The 20,911-nt window shown below is 42.5% G+C and overlaps 1 protein-coding gene across 3 annotated transcripts in view; it reads right to left on the bottom strand.

Annotated features, from left to right (window-relative positions):
- Positions 1–20,911, bottom strand: part of ift140 (intraflagellar transport 140 homolog (Chlamydomonas)) — a 144,778-nt gene that overhangs the window by 10,114 nt on the left and 113,753 nt on the right. For all 3 annotated transcript variants that reach the window (XM_043711518.2, XM_043711517.2, XM_087997859.1), the window contains exons 20-24: positions 17,359–17,549; positions 13,690–13,785; positions 10,847–10,979; positions 3,600–3,743; positions 175–303 (exon numbers count right to left, since the gene is read on the bottom strand). In XM_043711518.2, the coding sequence (XP_043567453.2) occupies positions 175–303; positions 3,600–3,743; positions 10,847–10,979; positions 13,690–13,785; positions 17,359–17,549 (693 nt within the window). The remainder of the gene's footprint in view (positions 1–174; positions 304–3,599; positions 3,744–10,846; positions 10,980–13,689; positions 13,786–17,358; positions 17,550–20,911) is intronic.

The raw sequence follows: 20,911 nt of genomic DNA, 5'->3' as shown, positions 1-20,911 counted from the left end.
GGGGGGGGAAGGAAAAGAGTAACGACTATAACCTTTTTCCACTGGGACCAGAAACAGTCAGCCACTATAGCCCTTTCCACTTCAGGGATGAAATTAGAAATAATTCAAATATGGAAACTTTACACTAGATATATATTATACTTAAATCAATTGAGCATGTAAGATGAATCATACCTTATGGTACAGCATCACAGCACGATCCATTTGGAGCCCCTTCTCCTCATAGTAACGTGCGGCCTCCATCATATCCTCTGGGGAGCTCAAGAGAGACAAATTCATCAGATGATCATCAAGGCCATTGTCCTGAATAACGATAGGTTCAGAGAGACCGATTATTAACAATCTCTGCAACTCAGCAATGCAGTAAAACAATAAATCTAGCTTGAACAAATTGATCTGTGTGGCCAACTTTAGTGAGTTAATTATGTTTAGCAATTTAAAACCTGGAAAGGGATGTTATTCTACAATTGACTCCAAGTGTCAACATCAAGTGTATCAGGTCCACATGGGGTCAAATTTTATACTTTGCCCTCAAGCTCAGAAGTTGTTCCTTTCTCATAACTGACCTCCCCATGTGCCTACATATTTACAATTAACTATGGCCAGTGTAGAGCTGTGGATTTGGGAAAATTGAGAATCACCAAGATCTGTACTGAATTGATTCTTTCTTTCATAATATGAATTGGGATCAACTGAGGAGGCTTTCATTCCATGAATTATCCTAGATTCAAACAGAAATGTTAGAGGGTGATAGGATTCAGCAATATCAACTGCACCACAAAAACCCTTTAAAATCCATTGCCATTTTAACAACTTGAAACTCAGGTAGTTGGATCTGTTTGTTGTTTAGCTTTTTGCCCCGTCTGAGAATGATCAATGGGTGCTACTAACCTGATGAAAGAAAGGCTTGCAGACAAAATTATATTGTACTCTTAGGATGTGACAGCTTTGTACAATAGCATGCTATAGAATTTAAATATAAAGATTTGCTTCCAAATTCTGGCCTGATTTATGACAAAGATTTAAGGAATCAGTTATAAACCAGTAATAACACTGATGAACTTTAAACTCACTCCTGTAAAGGGATACACCCAACACTGATGATATGCTACAACAAACAATTAGGAAGACAAATGGTACATTAGTTAATCAGAAAGAGATTGGAGCATAAATGTAAAGAAGTCTTATTACAATTACACTGGTGAAACCATACCTAGAAGAGTGTTTGCAGTTTTGGTCTCCTTACCCAAGCTAGGATATACATGTCACAGAGGGATGTATGTAACCAAGATTCATGAGACTGGTTCTGGTTACAAAGGAAATTGTCCTATGAGAAGAGACTGGATAGATCAGGCGTATATTCCCTGAAGTTTACAAGAGTGAGAGGCAATCTCATTGAAGCTTATAAAATTCTTGAGAGGCTTTACAAGGTAAATGCTAAGAAATCCTTCTTCTTGGCAATTTAAAACACAGTATCTCAGAAATTGAGGCTGATCATTTCGGATTGAAGTCTGGGAAAATTTCTTCAAAAGGATGTAAATCCTTGGAATTCTGTACTGCAGGGAATTGTGGATGATCAGTTATTGGATATATTCAAGACAAAGGTTGATAGATTTTTGAGTACAAGCAGAATAAAGGGATTTTGACAAAAGTGGCAGGTAAATGGAATTGAGGTGGAAGATCAGCCATTGAATGGTGAAGCAGGCTCAACATTAGACATCCCTCCGTGACATACTAAAGGTCAACTCTAGTTCTTTTGTTGGTAAGGGTCTGAAGGTTGATTCTGGATTAGAATGATGCTGGAAAAGCACAGCAGTCCAGGCAGCATCTGAGGAGCAGGAAAATCGACATTTCGGGCAAAAGCCCTTCATCAGGAATACAGACAGAGGGCCTGAAGGGTGGAGAGATAAATGAGAGGAGGGTGGGGGTTGGGAGAAAGTAGCATAGAGTACAATAGGTGAATGGGGGTGGGGATGAAGGTGATAGGTCAGGGAGGAGGGTGGAGCAGATAGGTGGAAAGGAAGATAGGCAGGTAGGACAAGTCATGGGGACAGTGCTGAGCTGGAAGTTTGGAACTGGGTTGAGGTGGGGGAAGGGGAAATGAGGAAACTGGTGAAGTCCACATTGACGCCATGGGGTTGAAGTGTTCCAAGGCGGAAGATGAGGCGTTCTTCCTCCAGGTGTTGGGTGGTGAGGGAGCGGCCCTGAAGGAGGCCCAGGACCTCCATGTCCTCGGCTGAGTGGGAGGGAGAGTTGAAATGTTGGGCCACAGGGCAGTGTGGTTGATTGGTGCGGGTGTCCCAGAGATGTTCCCTAAAGCACTCTGCTAGGAGGCGTCCAGTCTCCCCAACGTAGAGGAGACCGCATCGGGAGCAACGGATACAATAAATGATATTGGTGGATGTGCAGGTAAAACTTGGATGGATGTGGAAGGCTCCTTTGGGGCCTTGGATGGAGGTGAGGGAGGAGGTGTGGGTGCAGGTTTTGCAATTCTTGCGGTGGCAGGGGAAGGTGCCAGGACGGGAGGATGGATTGTTGGGGAGCATGGACCTGACCAGGTATCCACGGAGGGAACAGTCTTTGCGGAAGGCGGAAAGGGGTGGGGAGGGAATATTCCTGGTGGTGGGGTCCGTTTGGAGGTGGTGGAAATGTCGTCGGATGATTTGGTTTATGCAAAGGTTAGAAGGGTGGAAGGTGAGCACCGGGGGGGTTCTGTCCTTGTTACGGTTGGAGGTGTGGGTTGTGGACGAGATGCGTTGGCGGGCATCTTTAACCATGTGGGAAGGGAAATTGCGGTCTCTAAAGGAGGAGGCTACCTGGTGTGTTCTGTGGTGGCACTGGTCCTCCTGGGAGCATATACGGCAGAGGCGGAAGAATTGGGAATACGGGATGGCATTTTTGCAGGAGGTAGAGTGGGAAGAGGTGTAATCCAGGTAGCTGTGGGAGTTGGTGAGTTTGTAAAAAATTTTGGTGTCAAGTCGATCGTCATTAATGGAGGTGGAGAGGTCCAGGAAGGGGAGGAAGATGTCAGAGATGGTCCAGGTAAATTTAAGGTCAGGGTGGAATGTGTTGGTGAAGTTGATTAATTGCTCAACCTCCTCGTGGGAGCACGAGGTGGCATCAATGCAGTCATCAATGTAGCGGAGGAAGAGGTGGGAGTGGTGCCGGTGTAATTACAGAAGATGGACTGTTCTACGTAGCCAGCAAAGAGACAGGCATAGCTGGGGCCCATACGGGTGCTCATGGCTACCCCTTTGGTCTGGGGGAAATGGGAGGATTCGAAGGAGAAATTGTTAAGGGTGAGGACCAGTTCGGCCAAACGAATGAGAGTGTCGGTGGAAGGGTACTGTTGGGGACGTCGGGAGAGGAAGAAACGGAGGGCTTGGAGGCCCTGGTCATGGCGGATGGAGGTGTAGAGGGATTGGATATCCATGGTGAATGCTGATTTTAGGAATCTAAAACAAAAGAATTGGACTCATAGGGTTGAACTTCCCTTTAAAGAACTTACAGAAAATGACAAGCGGCATAAGTAGTCTTAAAACTCAGAATTCATGACTAAAACTTAAAAATATAATTGAATGATCAGTGGCTGTGCTTACCTTGCACAGGCGTATTGCATTGTTGTAGGCCTGTGCACGGGTATAGAAGTGGATGGCCTGTTTAACATTATCCCGAGCCTCATACTGACGAGCCAGGTGATAAGAGGCTGCATGATTTCCTGTTTCATTAGCAATTTCAGAGGCCTTTAAAAAACAATCAGAACCCATCATCAACATGTCACCATATTAAGAACACACAAAAGCATTCTATGGATTGCTAAATGTTTATTTTTTAAAAAATGGACACTGTAAGCAAAAGGTTTGCAATTTTCTCTTGGCTTAATGTATATAAACAATGGCAACAACTTACATTTGAATAGTCCCAGCACCTTTAATGTTGTAAAATGTCCCAAAGCACTTTAGACGTGTATTAGCAGACAAAATTTGACGCAGGGCTACATAAGGAAATATTAAGACTGGTGACAGCTGATCAGAGGTAGATATTAAGGACCATCTTGGAGGAGAACAGAGTGATAGAGAGGTTTAGCAAGGGAAACACAGAGCTTGATGGCCTAGCAGCTGAAGGCACCACCATCAACGTAGGGCAAGTCAAATCAGGAGTTTACAAGAGACCAGAATTGGAGGAGTGCAGAAGCCACAGAGGGCTGGAAGAAGTTATGATAAAGGAAGGGGTGATGTCATGCATAGATTTGAAAATAAGGGCCACTTTAAAATCGAGGCAGTGCTCGGCTTGAAGGTGGCTTGGGTGCCATGTTGCAAGCAGTCTGATTCAGTTTCAGATAAGTTAGGGGTTGGGATTATAACAGCTAACAAAAAAATGGCTGACCGACGAAATGCATACTTTAGTTTTGTGTTCACAAAGGATGACACAAATAACATGGCAGGAATGTTGGGAAGACAGGATTTAGTGAGAGGGAGGAACTAAATTAAATCAGTATTGTTAGGGAAACAGTATTGGGAAAATTGATGGGATTCAAAGTCAACAAATCCCCAGAGCCTGATAATCTACATCCCAGAGTACTTAAGGAAGTGCCCGTAGAAATGATGGATGATTTGGTGGTCATCTTTGAAAATTCAATAAACTCTGGAACAGTTCCTATAGATTGGTGGGTAGCTTATGTAACCCCTTTATTTAAGGAATGAGGTAGACAGAAACTGGGAATTATAAGCCAGTTAGTCTGATGTTGATAATGGAAAAAAATTCTAGATTTCATTATAAAAGATTTAATAACAGAGCACTTGGAAAGCAGTAACAGGAGCGGACAGAGTCAGCAAATGGGAAATCATGCTTGACAAATCTCCTGGAATTCTTCAAGGATGTACTTGTAGAATTGATGCAAGTGAGCCAGTGGATGTGATTTATTTGGGCTTTCAGACAGTTTTGACAAGTCCCACGTAAGCGATTAGTATGTAAAATTAAACTGCATGGGATTGGAGGTCGTGCACTAAGACTGATAGAAAACTAGCTGACAGACAGGAAACAAAGAATAGAAGTAAATGGATGCCTTTCTTAAAGGCAGGCAGTGATTCATGGGGTACCACTGGGATCTCTGCTAAGGCCCCCAGCTATTCACACTATAAATGTACAATTTGGATAAGGGAACGTAGAAACATAGAAGATAGGAGCAGGAGGTGGCCATTTGGTCCTTCCAGCCTGCTCTGCCATTCATCATGATCATGGCTGATCATCCAACTCAATTGCCTAATCCTGCTTTCTTCCCATAACCTTTGATCCCACTTGCCCCATGTGCTATATCTAACCACCTCTTGAATAAATTCAATGTTTTGGCATCAACTCTTTCCAGTGGTAATGAATTCTACAGACTCACCACTCTTTGGGTGAAGAAATGTCTCCTCATCTCTGTCCTATATGATCCACCCAAAATCCTCAGACTGTGACCCCTGGTTTTGGGCACACCAACAACGGGAACATCCTCCCTGCATCTACCTTGTCTTGTCCTGTTACAATGTTATATATTTCTATGAGGTCCCCCTCGTTCGTCTGAACTCCAGCAAAAACAATCCTAACCTTGTTCATCTCTCCTCATGTCAGTCCCGCCAGCCCCAGAATCAGCCTGGTAAACCTTCACTGGACTCCCTCGAGAGCAAGAGCATGCTTTGTCAGAAAAGGACACCAAAACTGCACTCAGTATTCTAGGTGTGACCTCACCAAAGCCCTGTATAACTGCAACAAAACATCCCTGTTTGTGTACTTGAAACCTCTCACAATGAAGGCCAACATACCATTTGCCTTCTTTGTTCCCTGCTGCATCTGCATCCTTACCTTCAGCGGCTGGTGGACAAGGACTCCCACTGCACACTCCCCTCTCCCCATTTACAGCTATTTAGATAGTAATCTGCCTTCTTGTTCAAATTAGCAGACAACACAAAGCTGGGTTTAAGGGTGAGAGACAAAAAAACTGCAGATGCTGGAATCCAAAGTAGACAAGCAGTAGGCTGGAAGAACACAGCAAGCCAGGCAGCATGAGGAGGTGGAGGAGTCAACCTTTCATGTGTAACCTTTCTTTTAGGGTGAAATGTGAGGAGGATGCAGAGATACTTCAGTGTAATTTGCACAAGCTGAATGAGTGGGCAAATGGATGGCAGCTGCAGGAGAAGGTGGATAAGTGTGAGATTATCCACTTTGGTAGCAACAACAGGAAGGCAGTTCATCATCTGAATAATGGTAAATTGAGAAGGGGGTGGGGGGGGGGGAAGGTGCAACAAGACCTAGGTATCCTCATACACAAGTCTCTGAAAGTAAACTTGCAGGTGCAGCAGGAAGTAAAGAAGGCAAATGGTATGTTGGGCTTCATAGCAAAAGGACTGAAGTACTGAAGGACTGAAGTCTTACTGCAATTATACAGAGCCTTGATTTTTAGATTAGATTACTTACAGTGTGGAAACATGCCCTTAGGCCCAACAAGTCCACACCGACTCTCTGAAGAGCCACCCACCTAGACCCATTCCCCTACATTTACCCCCTCACCTAACACTACGGGCAATTTAGCATGGCAAATTCACCTAACCTGCACATTTTTTGGACTGTGGGAGGAAACCGGAGCATCCAGAGGAAACCCACGCAGACACGGGGAGAATGTGCAAACTCCATGCAGACAGTTGCCTGAGACCACATTTGGAATATTGTGTGCAGTTTTGGTTTTCAGAGGAAGGAACCTATTGCTTTTGAGGAGTGCAGTGAAAGTTTACCGGATTGATTCCTAGCATGGAGGGACTGCTGTATGAGCAGAGGTTCTGTTTGTTAAGATTATATTTGCTGGAGTTCAGAAGAATGAGGGAGGGATCTCGTGGAAACTTACAAAACTCAAACAGGACTGGACAGGGTAGATGCAGAAAGGATGTTCCTGATGATACACTCTAAAGAATTTATAGGAACAGAGGAACAGGAGTAGATAATTCAGCCCGTTGAGCCTATTTAATATGATCCTGGTTGATCTGTGGCCTAAATCTATAAATGTGCCTTTGGCCCATGTCCCTTTGCTTTACAAAATGTTATCTAGTTTCAAACATCTATTATCCTCTGTGCGTAAGTGCTTCCTAACATCCCTCCTGATTGGTCTGGCACTAATTGTCAGACTATACCCCCTAATTTTAGAATCCCTAACCAGTGTAAGTAGCTTATCTTTATCTATCCTGTCTTTTGCTGTCACTATCTGGGAGACATCAATGAGAGCACCCCTTAACCTTCTAAATTCTAGAAGCAGGCCTAAATTTTATAACTAATCCTCATAACTTAATCCCTGAAGTCCAGATATCATTCTTGTAAATAGGACTGAGGACTTTAGGTTTGAGATGAGGAGAAATTTCTTCACTCAGAGTGGTAAGCCTATGGAATTCATTACCACAGAAAACAATCAAGGCCAAGGTATTGTCTGATGTCAAGAAAGATTTGGAGAAAACACTTTGGCCTAAAGGGATCAAAGAATATGGGGGGTAAATAGGAACAGGAAATTGAGTTGGATGATCAGTCATAATTATAATAAACGATAGAGTAGGTAGGTACGAAGGGCCAAATGGCTTGCTCCAGCTCCAATTTTCTGTGTTTCTGAAAGGTACATAAGCCAGTTACTCTCTGAACATGCAAACAAATGGCATAACCTCCAACAGGTGAGCAGTTACATATGGAAGTAAAGATTTCAAATAAGTTAAACAATTTACTGGGAGCACAAAGAAAAAACATTAAAACAATAGATTCAAACTTTAGAATTTGATTGGAGTTATTTAAGGAAGTAACAAAAATGACTATGAGAATTATTCACAATTTCTATGATTTCCCAAAATTTAGCAAAGGAAGCTTTATATAAGACTTCTAACAATTATGGCTCATGGAAGTGGGAATAAATTAGCTGTAGGACTGAAGATCAGTTTGGCTGATGATGGCCAGTGAGAATGTGATAGTGACCCAGGATTTTGAGCCAATAATATTGAAGGAATGGCAATATATTTCCAAGTTAGGATGGTGAGTGGCTTGGAAGGGAAATTGCATGTGATAGCATTCCCATGTACTTGCTGCCTTTATCCTTATAAATGATATAGGTCATGGATTTGGTCAGTGGCTGTCAAAGCAGCCTTGGTGAATTTTTGCAGTGCCATCTGGAGATGGTACACACTACTTTTCCTGGGCATCGGTGATGGAGGGAGTGAGTGTTTGTGGATATGACGCCAATAAAGCTGGCTGATTTGACCTGGATGGTGTCAAACTACTTCTGTGTTGTTGGAGTTGCTTGATCCAGTCAGGTGTAAAGTTTTCCAGCACACTCCTGACCTGTACCTTGTGGATGGTGAATAGGCTTTGGGGAGTCAGGAGGTGAGTTACTCGCTTCAGGATTCCTAGCCTCTGTAGGAGCAAATTACTGCAGCTGCTGGAATCTGCACTGAAAACAAAAAAAAACTAGAAATCACAGCAGGTCAGGTAGCATCTGTGGAGATAGAGCTAGCTAATATTTCGAGTCCTGTTCTTGAAGTCACAACATTTATGTGGTTGGCTCAGTTCAGTTTCTGATTAATGGTAATCTCTAGGGTGTTGAGATTGGAGCATTCACCGATAGTAAAACCATTGAATGTAAGGACCATTGGTTAGATTCTCTCTTGTTGGAGATGGTCATTGCCTTGCACTTGTATGGCACAGATGTTACTTGCCACTGATGGAGAGCTTTTGCCCAAAATGTCGATTTTCCTGTTCCTTGGATGCTACCTGACCTGCTGTGCTTTTCCAGCACCACTCTAATCTTGACTCTGATCTTCAACATCTGCAGTACTCACATTCGCTTACATGCCACTTGTCAGCCCAAACTTGAATATTGTCCAGGTCTTGCTGCATTTAGACATGGATTGCCTCAATATCTGAGATGTCTTGAATTGTATTGAATATCATGCTAATTATCATTGAACGTCCCAACTTTTAACTTTATGGTGGATGGAAGGTGATTCATGAAGCAGCTAAGATGTTTGGGCCAAGGACACTACCCTGAGGAACTCCTGCAGACATGCCTTGGAGCTGAGATGACTGACCTTCGTCTTCCTTTGCGCTTGATATGGCTCTAGACAATGGAGAGTTTTCCCCATCTAGCTTTATAAAATGTCCTTGATGCTACACTTTATGTACAAAGTTTAGAGGAATAAATTGTCTATATGTTAAGCTACAGGATAAATTATTAAAATAAACTGTAAATTGGTTCAGCCAATGCTGAATTACAGAACACTAGTTGAAGCATTGGGGGTCACTGAAATGCCAGCTATGTAACATGGCTTGTCAGGATTCAAAAATGTAGAGTCAAGAGTGTGGTGCAGGTCCACAGCAGGTCTGGCAGCATCCGAGGAGCAGGAGAATCAATGTTTCGGGCATAAGCCCTTCATCAGGAATGAGGCTTGTGGGCCAGGGCTGAGAAATAAATGGGAGGGGGGTGGGGTTGGGGGGGAAGGTAACTGAGAAAGCGATAGGTAGATGAAGGTGAGAGAGAAGGTGATAGGTCAGAGAGGTGAGTGACGGACAGGTGCGAGTCGGAGGCTTGGTACTGGGATAACGTGGGGTGAGGGGAAACAAGGAAGCTGTTGAAATCCACATTTATCCCATTTGGTTGCAGAGTTCCAAGGCAGAATATGAAGTGTTCTTCTTCCAATCGTCAGGTGTTAATGGTTTGGCGGTGGAGGCAGCCCAGGACTGCATGTCCTTGACAGAGTGGGAGGGGGAGTTAAAGTTTCAGCCATGGGGCGGTGAGGTTGGTAGATGTGGGCGTCCCAGAGATGTTCTCTGAAATGATCCGCAAGAAGGCACCCTGTCTCCCCGATGTACAGGAGACCACACTGGGTGCAATTAATGCATTAGATAACATTGGTAGAGGTACAGGCAAATTTCTGACAGATGTGGAAGGATCCCTTGGGGCCTTGGACGGAGGTGAAAGGGGTGGTGTGGGCGCAGGTTTTGTACTTCCTGTGGTGGTAGGGAAAGGTGCCAGCAGTGGGGTGTGGGCTGGTGGGAGGTGTGGATCTGATGAGGGAGTCGCAGAGGGAATGGTCTCTCTGGAACGCTGATAGGGATAGGGAGGGAAATATATCTTTGGTGGTGGGGTCCGTTTGGAGGTGGCAGAAGTGGTGGAGGATGGTGCAATGTATGTGGAGGTTGGTGGGATGGAAGGTGGGGGGGGGGGGGGGTGAGGGTTCTGTCCTTGTTGTGTTGGGAGGGATGGGGTTCAAGGGAGGTGGTGCATGAAGTGGAGGAAATGCGCTGGAAGGCATCATCAACCACGTGGGGAGGGAAGTTGTGATCATGGAAGGAGGAGGCAATCCGGGACTTTGAGGTGGAATTGGTCATCCTGGGAACAGATGCGGTTGAAGAGGAGGAATTGGGAATAAGGGATGGTGTTTTTACAGGAGGTAGGGTGGGAGGAGGTGGGCTTGTAGGAGATGTCTGTAGTTAGTCGGTTACCGGATATGGTGGTGGAGAGGTCCAGGAAGGGGAGGGAGATTCCGAGATGATACAGATGAATTTGAGGTCTGGGGGTGGAAGGTGTTGGTAAAGTCGATGAACTGTTCAGCCTCCTCGTGAGAGCATGAGGCGGCGCCGATACAGTCATCGAAAAGTGCAGACTCAGACATTAGTTTGACTATGTCTGGAGGTCAGAACAAAATTTATTTTTTGAGATTTACTACAATCAGGAGGTTGTACAAGCAGGTATAGTTGGCATTAACAGATAACGAAATACTTTATATGACACTATATGAACATGCTTTCCCTCTCTCAGTGACAAAACTTTTTCCTTTCTTACCTTTTGTATATTGCCAAGATAACAATGAACACGGACAAGTGAGAGATAGTCTTGCGCCTTCTCATAATATTTCAAAGCAGAGTCCATGTCTGCCTGACTTTCTAAATACTGAGCCCACCATTTCCACAGGCTTCTATGAATAACAAGGACAAATACATTATTCAGCATAGAGGTTCTGACCACTTACTGGGCCAATAGCTTGGTATTTTTAGAAGGCATGTGTTAGAATTAACAATAACTAAATGACAGATTCGTTAACAGAGTCCCAAGTATCTATTTTCACAATGGGAAATATAGAGAAAATACCAGTGATAGGAGGAGATCTATTAACTCAAAAATTTGAGTTTTTTGAAGATAGATGAAGGCAGAGCGGTAGATGTTGTCTACATGGACTTTAGCAAGATTTTCAACAAGGTCCGCATAGTAGACTGCTTAGTAAGGTTAGATCACATAGGATCCATTGAAAACTAGTCAATTGGAAACAAAATTGGCTTGACAGAGTGTGGTCACCAAGGGTTGTTGTTCAGATTGAAGGCCTGTCATCAGCCGTATACCGCAAGGATTGGTGTTGGGTCCATTGTTGTTCATCATTTATATAAATGATTTGGATGATAATATTAAGGTATGGTTAGTAAGTTTGTGGATGACACCAAAATAGATGGCATTGTGGACAGTGAAGAAGGTTATTTAAGAGTACAACAGGATCTTAATCAACTGGGTCAGTGGACCAAGGAACAGCAGATGGAGTTTAATTCAGATAAATACAAGGTACTACATTTTGGTAAGTCAAACCAGAGCAGGACTTACACAGTTAATGGTAGGGAAGTGCTGTTGAACTGAGACACCTAGGGGTCCAGGTATGTAGTTCCTTGAAAGTAGTGTCACAGGTAGTCAGGGTAGTGAAGATGGCATTTGGTAAGCTTGCCTTCATCAGTCAGAGCACTGAGTACAGGAGTTGGGACATCATGTTACGGCTGTACAAGATATTGGCAAGACCAGATTTGGATTACTGCAAACAATTCTGGTCACCCAGCTGTAGGAATGATGTTATTAAACTGGAAAGGGTGCAGAAGAGATTTACAAGGATGTTACCAAAACTAGAAGGTTTGAGTTATAAGGAGAGGCTGGACAGGCTGTTACTATTTTTTCCCTGAGGCGCAGTAGATTGAGGGTGACCTTTATGAGGTTTATAAAATCATGAGGGGCATAGATAAAGTGAATAGCGAAGGTCTTTTCGCCAAGGTAGGAGAGTCCAAAGCTAGAATGCATTGGTTTAAGATGAGAGGGGAAAGATTTAAAAGGGACATAAGGGTCAAAGTTTTCACACAGTGGGTGGTGCATATTTAGAACGAGCTGGGTAGAGGTGGATACAATTACAACATTTAAAAGACATTTGGACAGATATATGATTCTGAAAGGATTAGAGGGATATTGGCCAAATGCAGGCAAATGGGACTAGTTCAGTTTGGGAAACTTGGTCAACATGGATGAATTGGGTCGAAGGGTCTGCTTCTGTGCTGTATGTCATTGACTCTATAACATAGTGGATTTATATAAGCTAAACAGAGAAACTGATGAATCTTAAGAAACACCTTATGGTCTCTATTTCATGGTATCTCAAAGAATGGGATGTGTAGATGTGTTAATTAGATTATTTTTAAAACATTTTAGATTCATGTATCCATAGTTTGGAAAAAAATTTAAGTTGCACTCTATTATTTGAAAAGGGGAGGAGAGTGTTTCTTTTAAATGCATTTTTGGTAATAAGTTAAAAATCACACAACACCAGGTTATAGTCCAACAGGTTTAATTGGAAGCACACTAGCTTTCGGAGCGACGCTCCTTTATCAGGCGATTGTCATTTTTGGTAATAGGCATTGCTGAAGGGTCAGCATTCATTGTCTGCTCCTAGTCACAGTGCCTTGTAGCTTACAAGGTAATATAATTATTTCCAGATAATTAAAATCTCAACTCTTCCATCATGTATTTGTTCTGGATTATTAGTCCAGACCTTTAGATTACTTGACAAGTAATGTAAGCACTGCACTATTTCCTCTGGTTTACACGATAATGGGATTCAACAGGTTAGAAAAAATACAATGCTCTGTGATGGAAGAATTTAGATAATACAAAACTAGATTTCAGTTATTCAGGAGTAAAACCAGGAGGCACTTGACCCAAATTCTGTAACTCTCTTTCCCAAAATCTCATGAGGGGTCAATTGAAATGTTCAAGACTGGGATTGATAGATCTCGTAGACTCTTATAATCAGGAGGTGCAGAACACAAATGTATAAATTGAGTTAAGCTACAAACCAACCATAATTTAATAAGATGGTTTAAAAGGTTGAATGGCACCTACTCCTAGTCATGTAGAGTCACAGAGATGTAATAATCTAGTCCCATCTGCCAGCACTTGGCCTATATCCCTCTACACCCTTCCTAGTGATATACCCATCCAGATGCCTTTTAAATCTTAGAAGAAATAGCATTTCTATGCTATTAACTCCATTAAAATCCTTAATATTCTCAAACAAATCTGATTTAATCTTATCAATTTGCTTTGGGTCCAATGGAAATAGTCCCAAGTAGCTAAAGTCTCTTCTTTTAACTATTGTTTCCTATTGCTGGTATCATCCTGGTGAAATAAACTTTGTGGTCTCTACAGCCTTAACATTCATTCTTTAATGGGCTGGCCAAAACTCAAGTGGTGCTTTCCAACCTAACCACCTGGCTTATTCTACTCGAAACCCCTACTTACAAAACTAACTGAAACTATAACAAAATGCCACCTAAAATCAGTCACAGCATCTACGGAGAAACCTCATACTATCTGGCACTCACTTGTCCTTTGTTTTGTTGACATATATTTCAAGCCCTTGGAGATCTTCCAGTAGCATCCGTGGTACCTCAAATCGGTGAGTATCTGATTTTTCATAGCTGTTGGAAAGTAAAAATTGATACTTTATGGAACATGAATCTCACAATCCTACAAAAAAAAGGCTGTACAAGTATTTCACATGAATGTTAAACCAACCCAAAATTAAAGGCTGGATGTTCTATTTTTGCAGCCTCAAGAATTTCTTATTTCTCATTCTAGATTTTTAGCATTTGTCTAAACAAAATCCAGTGTAAAGTGGCACAAGTTGTAATTTCATTAATTTTTTTTGAGAAATTAATCAATTGGAATGATACGTTTAGATTTATGATATTCCACCCATTCAGATCAAAATACATTCTTCATGCGTGAAGGGCTCTGGTGGCAATAAACAGTAAGAGGAATAGGCTGTTTAATACCTTGAGCATGTTGCATCATTCAATAGGATCATGGCTGATCCAATATTCCTCACCTCCACTTTTCTGCCTTTTACTTGTAACCCTTGATTCCACTACTGATCAAGAATCTTCCTTAAATTTAATCAAGGACTCTGTCCCTACAGCTCTCTGTGGCAAGGAGATCTAAAGACTCACAACACTCAGAGAAGAAATTCCTCCTCATGCCAGCCTCAAATTGCTACCCCAATATTCTGAGACTATGCTCTTTTGTTTAGACTCTCTCATGAGGGGAAACATCCTTTCAGCATTTATCCTGTCAAGCTCCTTAAGAATCCTATATGTCTCAATGACATCACCTCTCATTCTTCTAAACTCCAGGGAGTTGAGTCCCAATCTATTTAGCCTTTGTTCATAAGACAATCCCTCCATACTAGGAATCATCCCAGTGAACCTTCTCTGAACCGCTTCCAACGGAATCATAGGAGAACGTGAGGATTGCAGAGAGTGTGGCATTGGAAAAGCACAGCAGGTCAGGCAGCATCCGAGAAGGAGGAGAAGTGACATTTCAGACGTAAGCCCTTCATCAGGGATAGACTTGTGGGCTGCTGAGAGATAAATGGAATGGGGGTGGGGTTGGGGGAGGGGGGGAAACGTAGCTGAGAATGCAATAGATAGATGAAGGTGGGGGAGAAGATAATAGGTCAGAGAGGAGTTGCAGAGAGAGTGAGAGAGATAGAGAGAGAGAGAGAGATAGAGAGAGAGTGCGAGAGAGAGCGAGAGCGAGAGAGAGACTCACTGAGATCCTTGCAGAGGGTTGGCAACAATGAAGAATGGTGATATATTTCCACATCAGGTTGGTGAGTGACATGGAAGGGAATTTGCAGGTGGTGATGTTCTCATCTACCTGCTACTGTTGTCTTTCTAGACGGAAGTCTTCATGGATTTGCAAAGTACTGTCCAAGAAACTTTGATGAATTTCTGCAGAGCATCTTAGATAGTATGGACTGCTTCTACTGAGCATTGGTGCTGGAGAGAGTAGATGCTTGTGGATGTGACTCCAATCAAGTGGGCTGTTTTGTCCTGGAAGGTGTCAAGCATCTCGAGTGTTGGTGGAGCTGTGCCTATCTAGGCAAGTGGGGAGTATTGCACTCCTGGCTTGACCCTTGTAGATTGTGGGAAATCCGGAGGTGAGTTACTTGACAAGTATTCCTAGCCTCTGACCTGCTCTTGTTGCCACAGTGTTTATGTGGTGAGTCAATTTGAATTTCTGGTCAATGGTAACCCCCAGATATTGATAGTGGAAGAATTCAGTGATGATAACACCACTGAATGTCAAGGGGCGGTAGTCAGATTATGTCTTATTGGAGACAGTCATTGCCTGGCATTTGTGTGACAAGAATATTACTTGGTACTTGTCAGCTGAAGCCTGGATATTATCCAGATCTTGTTGCATTCAAACGTGGACAACTTCAATATCTGAGGAGCCGCAAAGAGTTACATTGTGCAATCATCGGCAAATATGACCTTATGATGGAGGGAAGGTCATTGATGAAGTAGCTCAAGCTGGGACTCGACTCCGAGGAACTTCTGCAGATATGTCCTAGAGTTAAGATAACTGACTTCCAACAAGCACAACCATCTTCCTATGTACCAGGTATGACCCCAACCATTAGAGGGTTTGCTCCTGAAAAGCATGGATTCCAGTTTTGATGCTATACTCAGTCAAATGTGTGCTGGCTGTCAAGGGCTGTCACCTTCACCTCACCTCTGGAATTCAGCTCTTTTGTCAATATTGAACCAAGGCTGTAATGAGGCCAGGAGCTGAGTGGCCCTGGTGGAACCCAAAAGTGGTCATCACTGTTGCTGAACAGGTGCTACTGGATAACACTGTTGATGACACCTTCCATCACTACTGTTGATTGAGAATAGATTGATTAGCCAGGTTGGATTTGTTCTGCTTTTTGTATACCTGGGTCATTTTCCACATTGTCAGGTAGATGCCAGTTTTGTACTTGTACTGGAGCTGCTTGTCTAGGGGAGTGGCAAGTTCTGGAACACAAGTCTTCTAATGCCAGAATGTTGTCAGGGCCCATAGCTTTAGCAATGTCCAGTGCCTCCAATTGTTTCTAAATATCACATGGAATGAATCTATACAGCTGAAGACTAGTATCTGTGATGCTGTAGACCTTTGGAGGAGGCTGAGATGGATCATCCATTCTGCATTTCTGGCTGAAGATTCCTGAAAATGCTTCAGTCTTATCTTTTGCACTGATGTGTTGGCTCTTCCATCATTGAGGATGGTGATACATGTGGAGCGCCCTCCTCTAGGGAGTTAACTGTCCACCATGATTCATGACTGGATGTGGCAGAGCTGCAGAACATTGATGTGATTCATTGGTTCTGGAATTGCTTAGCTCTATCCATCATTTGCAGCTTAAACTGTTTGGCTTGGAAGTAGTCCTGTTTTCTAGTTTCACCAGCTTGACACCTCATTTTTAGGTATGCCTTGTGCTGGTCCTTGCATGCCATCCTGAGCTTTCAATTGAATCAGGGTTGATCCCCAGGCTTGGTGATAGTGGTTGAATAGGGATATGCTAGGCCACGAGGTTGCAGATTATGCTGGAGTACAATTCTGCTGCTGTTAATGGTCCACAGTGCTCCTCACTGCTACATAGTGAGCTCTAGTGGAAGCACTTGATGGGTAAAGCATAAGTTAGAATTGGTTGCTGAATAGCCTGCCAATGGTTTAACATAAAGAATGGCCAGCTATTTGAGTAAAGTCAGTGAGTCAATCAAGAAACAGTCACACCTTCAGGAAAAAATGATAAATGTTGCATTCTCAAACTGGGTTTGGACTGTTATAAACATGTTTTTTTCCTCAATCTAACAGATCCCCACCACTGATTGAAACAAGAGCAGAACCCTGAGAAATGCCAATAGTTCCTGCTCCAGATACAGCTGTCCCATTCATCACCTTTTTCTACTGCTAAGCCTCTTTCATATCATAAACCTTCATATTTATTAAATATCCATGCTTAGAACTTTGTCAAGTAACTTCTCCAAAGGTGTTTATTGTCTTAATATGATTGGCTCCTCCATCATGTGGGATATCTTGCTAGGAAAATTCTACTGTGTTCAATTAATGTGTGTATTTGAAGGGGGAAATGTTATGTTTAGTGTATGGTTGTTACATGACTTATATGATCACCCACTACACATGTTTACATGCACACTTACTGGCTGAGTGCGAGGTGATGATCCCCTAAAGCTTCCAAGTGTTTGGCATAATTGTAGTATGTTGTTCTTAGATGGACTCGATCAAACCCCTCAGCATTTTCAATGGCCTTCTGCCACTGACCTGAGGCCTGGTAAAACTTGGTAAGGAGGTCATACCGCCTACAGTTTCTGTAAAGCCTCTCTGCATCTTCCTGCAAAGACACAAACAAGAAAATCGCGAATCAGTTGCTGGTCACCTTGAATCACATACTAAGAAGAATGGAACTGGAACAGATGGATGTTTGATGGCCAATGCACTCATGATGAGCTGAAGGACCTCTTTCTGTTGCTGTAAAAACTATGCTCTATAACCATTAAATTCACTGAAAATGTTCTACCTTCATGGACAATGATTATAGACAATAGACAATAGGTGCAGGAGTAGGCCATTCAGCCCTTCGAGCCTGCACCGCCATTCAACATGATCATGGCTGATCATTCCTAATCAGTATCCTGTTCCTGCCTTATATCCATAACCCTTGATTCCACTATCTTTGAGAGCTCTATCCAACTCTTTCTTAAATGAATCCAGAGACTGGGCCTCCACTGCCCTTTGGGGCAGAGCATTCCACACAGCCACCACTCTCTGGGTGAAGAAGTTTCTCCTCATCTCTGTCCTAAATGGTCTACCCCGTATTTTTAAGCTGTGTCCTCTGGTTCGGCACTCACCCATCAGCGGAATCATGTTTCCTGCTGCCAGAGTGTCCAATCCTTTCATAATCTTATACGTCTCAATCAGATCCCCTCTCAGTCTTCTAAACTCAAGGGTATACAAGCCCAGTCGCTTCAGTCTTTCAGTGTAAGGTAATCCCGCCATTCCAGGAATTGACCACGTGAACCTACGCTGCACTCCCTCAATAGCCAGAATGTCTTTCCTCAAATTTGGAGACCAGAACTGCACGCAGTACTCCAGGTGTGGTCTCACCAGGGCCCTGTACAGTTGCAGAAGCACCTCTTTGCTTCTATACTCAATTCCTCTTGTTATGAAGGCCAGCATGCTATTAGCCTTCTTCACTACCTGCTGTACCTGCATGCTTGCCTTCATTGAGTGGTGTACAAGAACATCCAGATCACTCTGTACTGCCCCTTTACCTAAATTGATTCCATTGAGGTAGTAATCTGCCTTCCTGTTCTTGCCACCAAAGTGGATAACCATACATTTATCCACATTAAACTGCAACCGCCATGCATCTGCCCACTCACCTAACTTGTCCAGGTCACCCTGTAATCTCCTAACATCCTCACCACATTTCATCCTGCCACCCAGCTTTGAATCATCAGCAAATTTGCTAATGTTATTGCTGATACCATCTTCTATATCATTAACATATATTGTAAAAAGCTGCGGTCCCAGCACAGATCCCTGCGGTACCCCAGTGCTCACTGCCTGCCATTCTGAAATGGAGCCGTTTATCACTACCCTTTGTTTCCTATCAGCCAACTAATTTTCAATCCAATCTAGTACTTTGCCCCACAATACAATGCGCCCTAATTTTACTCACTAACCTCCTGTGTGGGACTTTATCAAAAGCTTTCTGAAAGTCTAGGTACACTACATCTACTGGATCTCCCTCGTCCATCATCAGAGTTACATCCTCAAAAAATTCAAGAAGATTAGTCAAGCATGATTTTCCCTTCATAAATCCATGCTGACTCTGTCCTATCCTGTTACTACTATCCAGATGTGCCGTAATTTCATCCTTTATAATAGACTCCAGCATCTTTCCCACCACTGAGGTCAGACTAACTGGTCTATAATTTCCTGCTTTCTCTCTCCCACCTTTCTTAAAAAGTGGTATAACATTAGCCACCCTCCAATCCTCAGGAACCGACCCCGAATCTGAAACTCTGGAAAATAATCACCAACGCAGCCACGATTTCCCAAGCCACCTCCTTCAGTACCCTGGGATGCAGACCATCAGGCCCTGGAGACTTATCAACCTTCAGACCCAACAGTCTCTCCAACACCAAATCCTGGCAAATATTAATTCCCTTAAGTTCAGGTCCTTCAGCCACTGTTACCTCAGGGAGATTGCTTGTGTCTTCCCCAGTGAACACAGATCTGAAGTACTCATTTAATTCCTCTGCCATTTCTTTGTTCCCCGTAATATATTCCCCTGTTTCTGTCTTCAAGGGCTCAATTTTAGTCCTAACCATTTTTTTGCCTTGCACATACCTAAAAAAGCTTTTACTATCCTCCTTTATATTACTGGCCAATTTACCTTCGTACCTCATTTTTCCTCTGCGTATTTCCTTCTTAGTAATCCTTATGAGTGACATTCGTCCATAAAGTTTAATGACTCCATAAAGCTGTGAAGCTGACCTATACATTTGATATATTAAATGCAATAATATTTATACACTGCATCAGCCGAATAATTAGCTGATCATGTGTATTAGATAAGAATCAGAGGGAGAGTAGTGTAATGCTAATCTTAGAAAAAATAACCTGGACAATTGCTCTGAAAGATAATTCAAATCCACCACAGCAGCTGGGAAATTTAAATATGAATCCTCATAACGATGATGAAACTAGATGATTGGTATTGTTACAATTATGGTAAACATGGACTACTGACATTCAGCTTCCATCACCTGCTTGTCAGACCTGAAATATTTCATGGACTTTTTATAAAAGAATAAATACTGACCTGAAATGGCTACTGTGCCACCTGACCAGGCTCAGTCAAGTTCATGAAACCATCAGTAGGCAAGGCTGACCTAAAATTAAGATTATTATTAAAAGGCACTGAAATGCAGATTGGTACCTTCTGGCTAATTTACACCTTTTTGGAAGTTACACATTCGGATGGAGGTTGCCTGCAGATCTTGAAAAAAGCAATGACATCTGACACCAGAAACTACAAAAGGAATTATATTTTGAGCAACAGCTTTGCAAAACAAAACTTGATCAGCAAAACTCAAGATAAAAATGGAGTTAAAAATAAGAGCTGGAAAGCTCTATGTATCTGTCTGTCTCTCTTAACCTTGAACTCAATGCTTATAGGTGGAAAATAACTTGGGATAAGAGCTATTCATCGAGAACTGAGGAATATTTGCAAAGTTTGACAATGCTGAAGAAATAAGACAAAAGTTAAACAGTCAAGACTTTAAGTAGCAATTGCTATTACCTTTCCAGTTGTGTTAGATACCTTTCACCTTTTTTAAACAAAACTTATCAGTTGAGTTGCATATATGTTTAATACCACATTTTTATTAATTTTCTGGATTAATATAATTAAAATTCTACTTCCTTTCACTCAAGAAAACTTTGCAATTTGGCTCCTTCATTTTTATCTCGTTAACTACATTTTAATTTAAGTGTGATAGATGCATGCTAAAAGAAATATACAAATATTTGTTATGTGACAATACTATGGCTTTAAGAGGTGTACTTTGTTTTTTTTTGTGAAGGCAGAGGCACCAAGCTGTCTGCTCCAAACCCAATAAAGCAAACAACTTACGAGGCCTGGTTTTTATTATCCTGGTTATATTAAGTTGGAACAATAGAAGC

This window comes from Chiloscyllium plagiosum, unplaced genomic scaffold (genome assembly GCF_037043375.1).
Source record: "Chiloscyllium plagiosum isolate Xiang-an unplaced genomic scaffold, Cpla_swu_hap1 HiC_scaffold_20, whole genome shotgun sequence".
Taxonomy (NCBI): Eukaryota; Metazoa; Chordata; class Chondrichthyes; order Orectolobiformes; family Hemiscylliidae; genus Chiloscyllium; species Chiloscyllium plagiosum.
The sequence above is the reverse complement of the archived record's forward strand: the minus strand, read 5'-3'. Positions and strand labels throughout refer to the sequence as shown.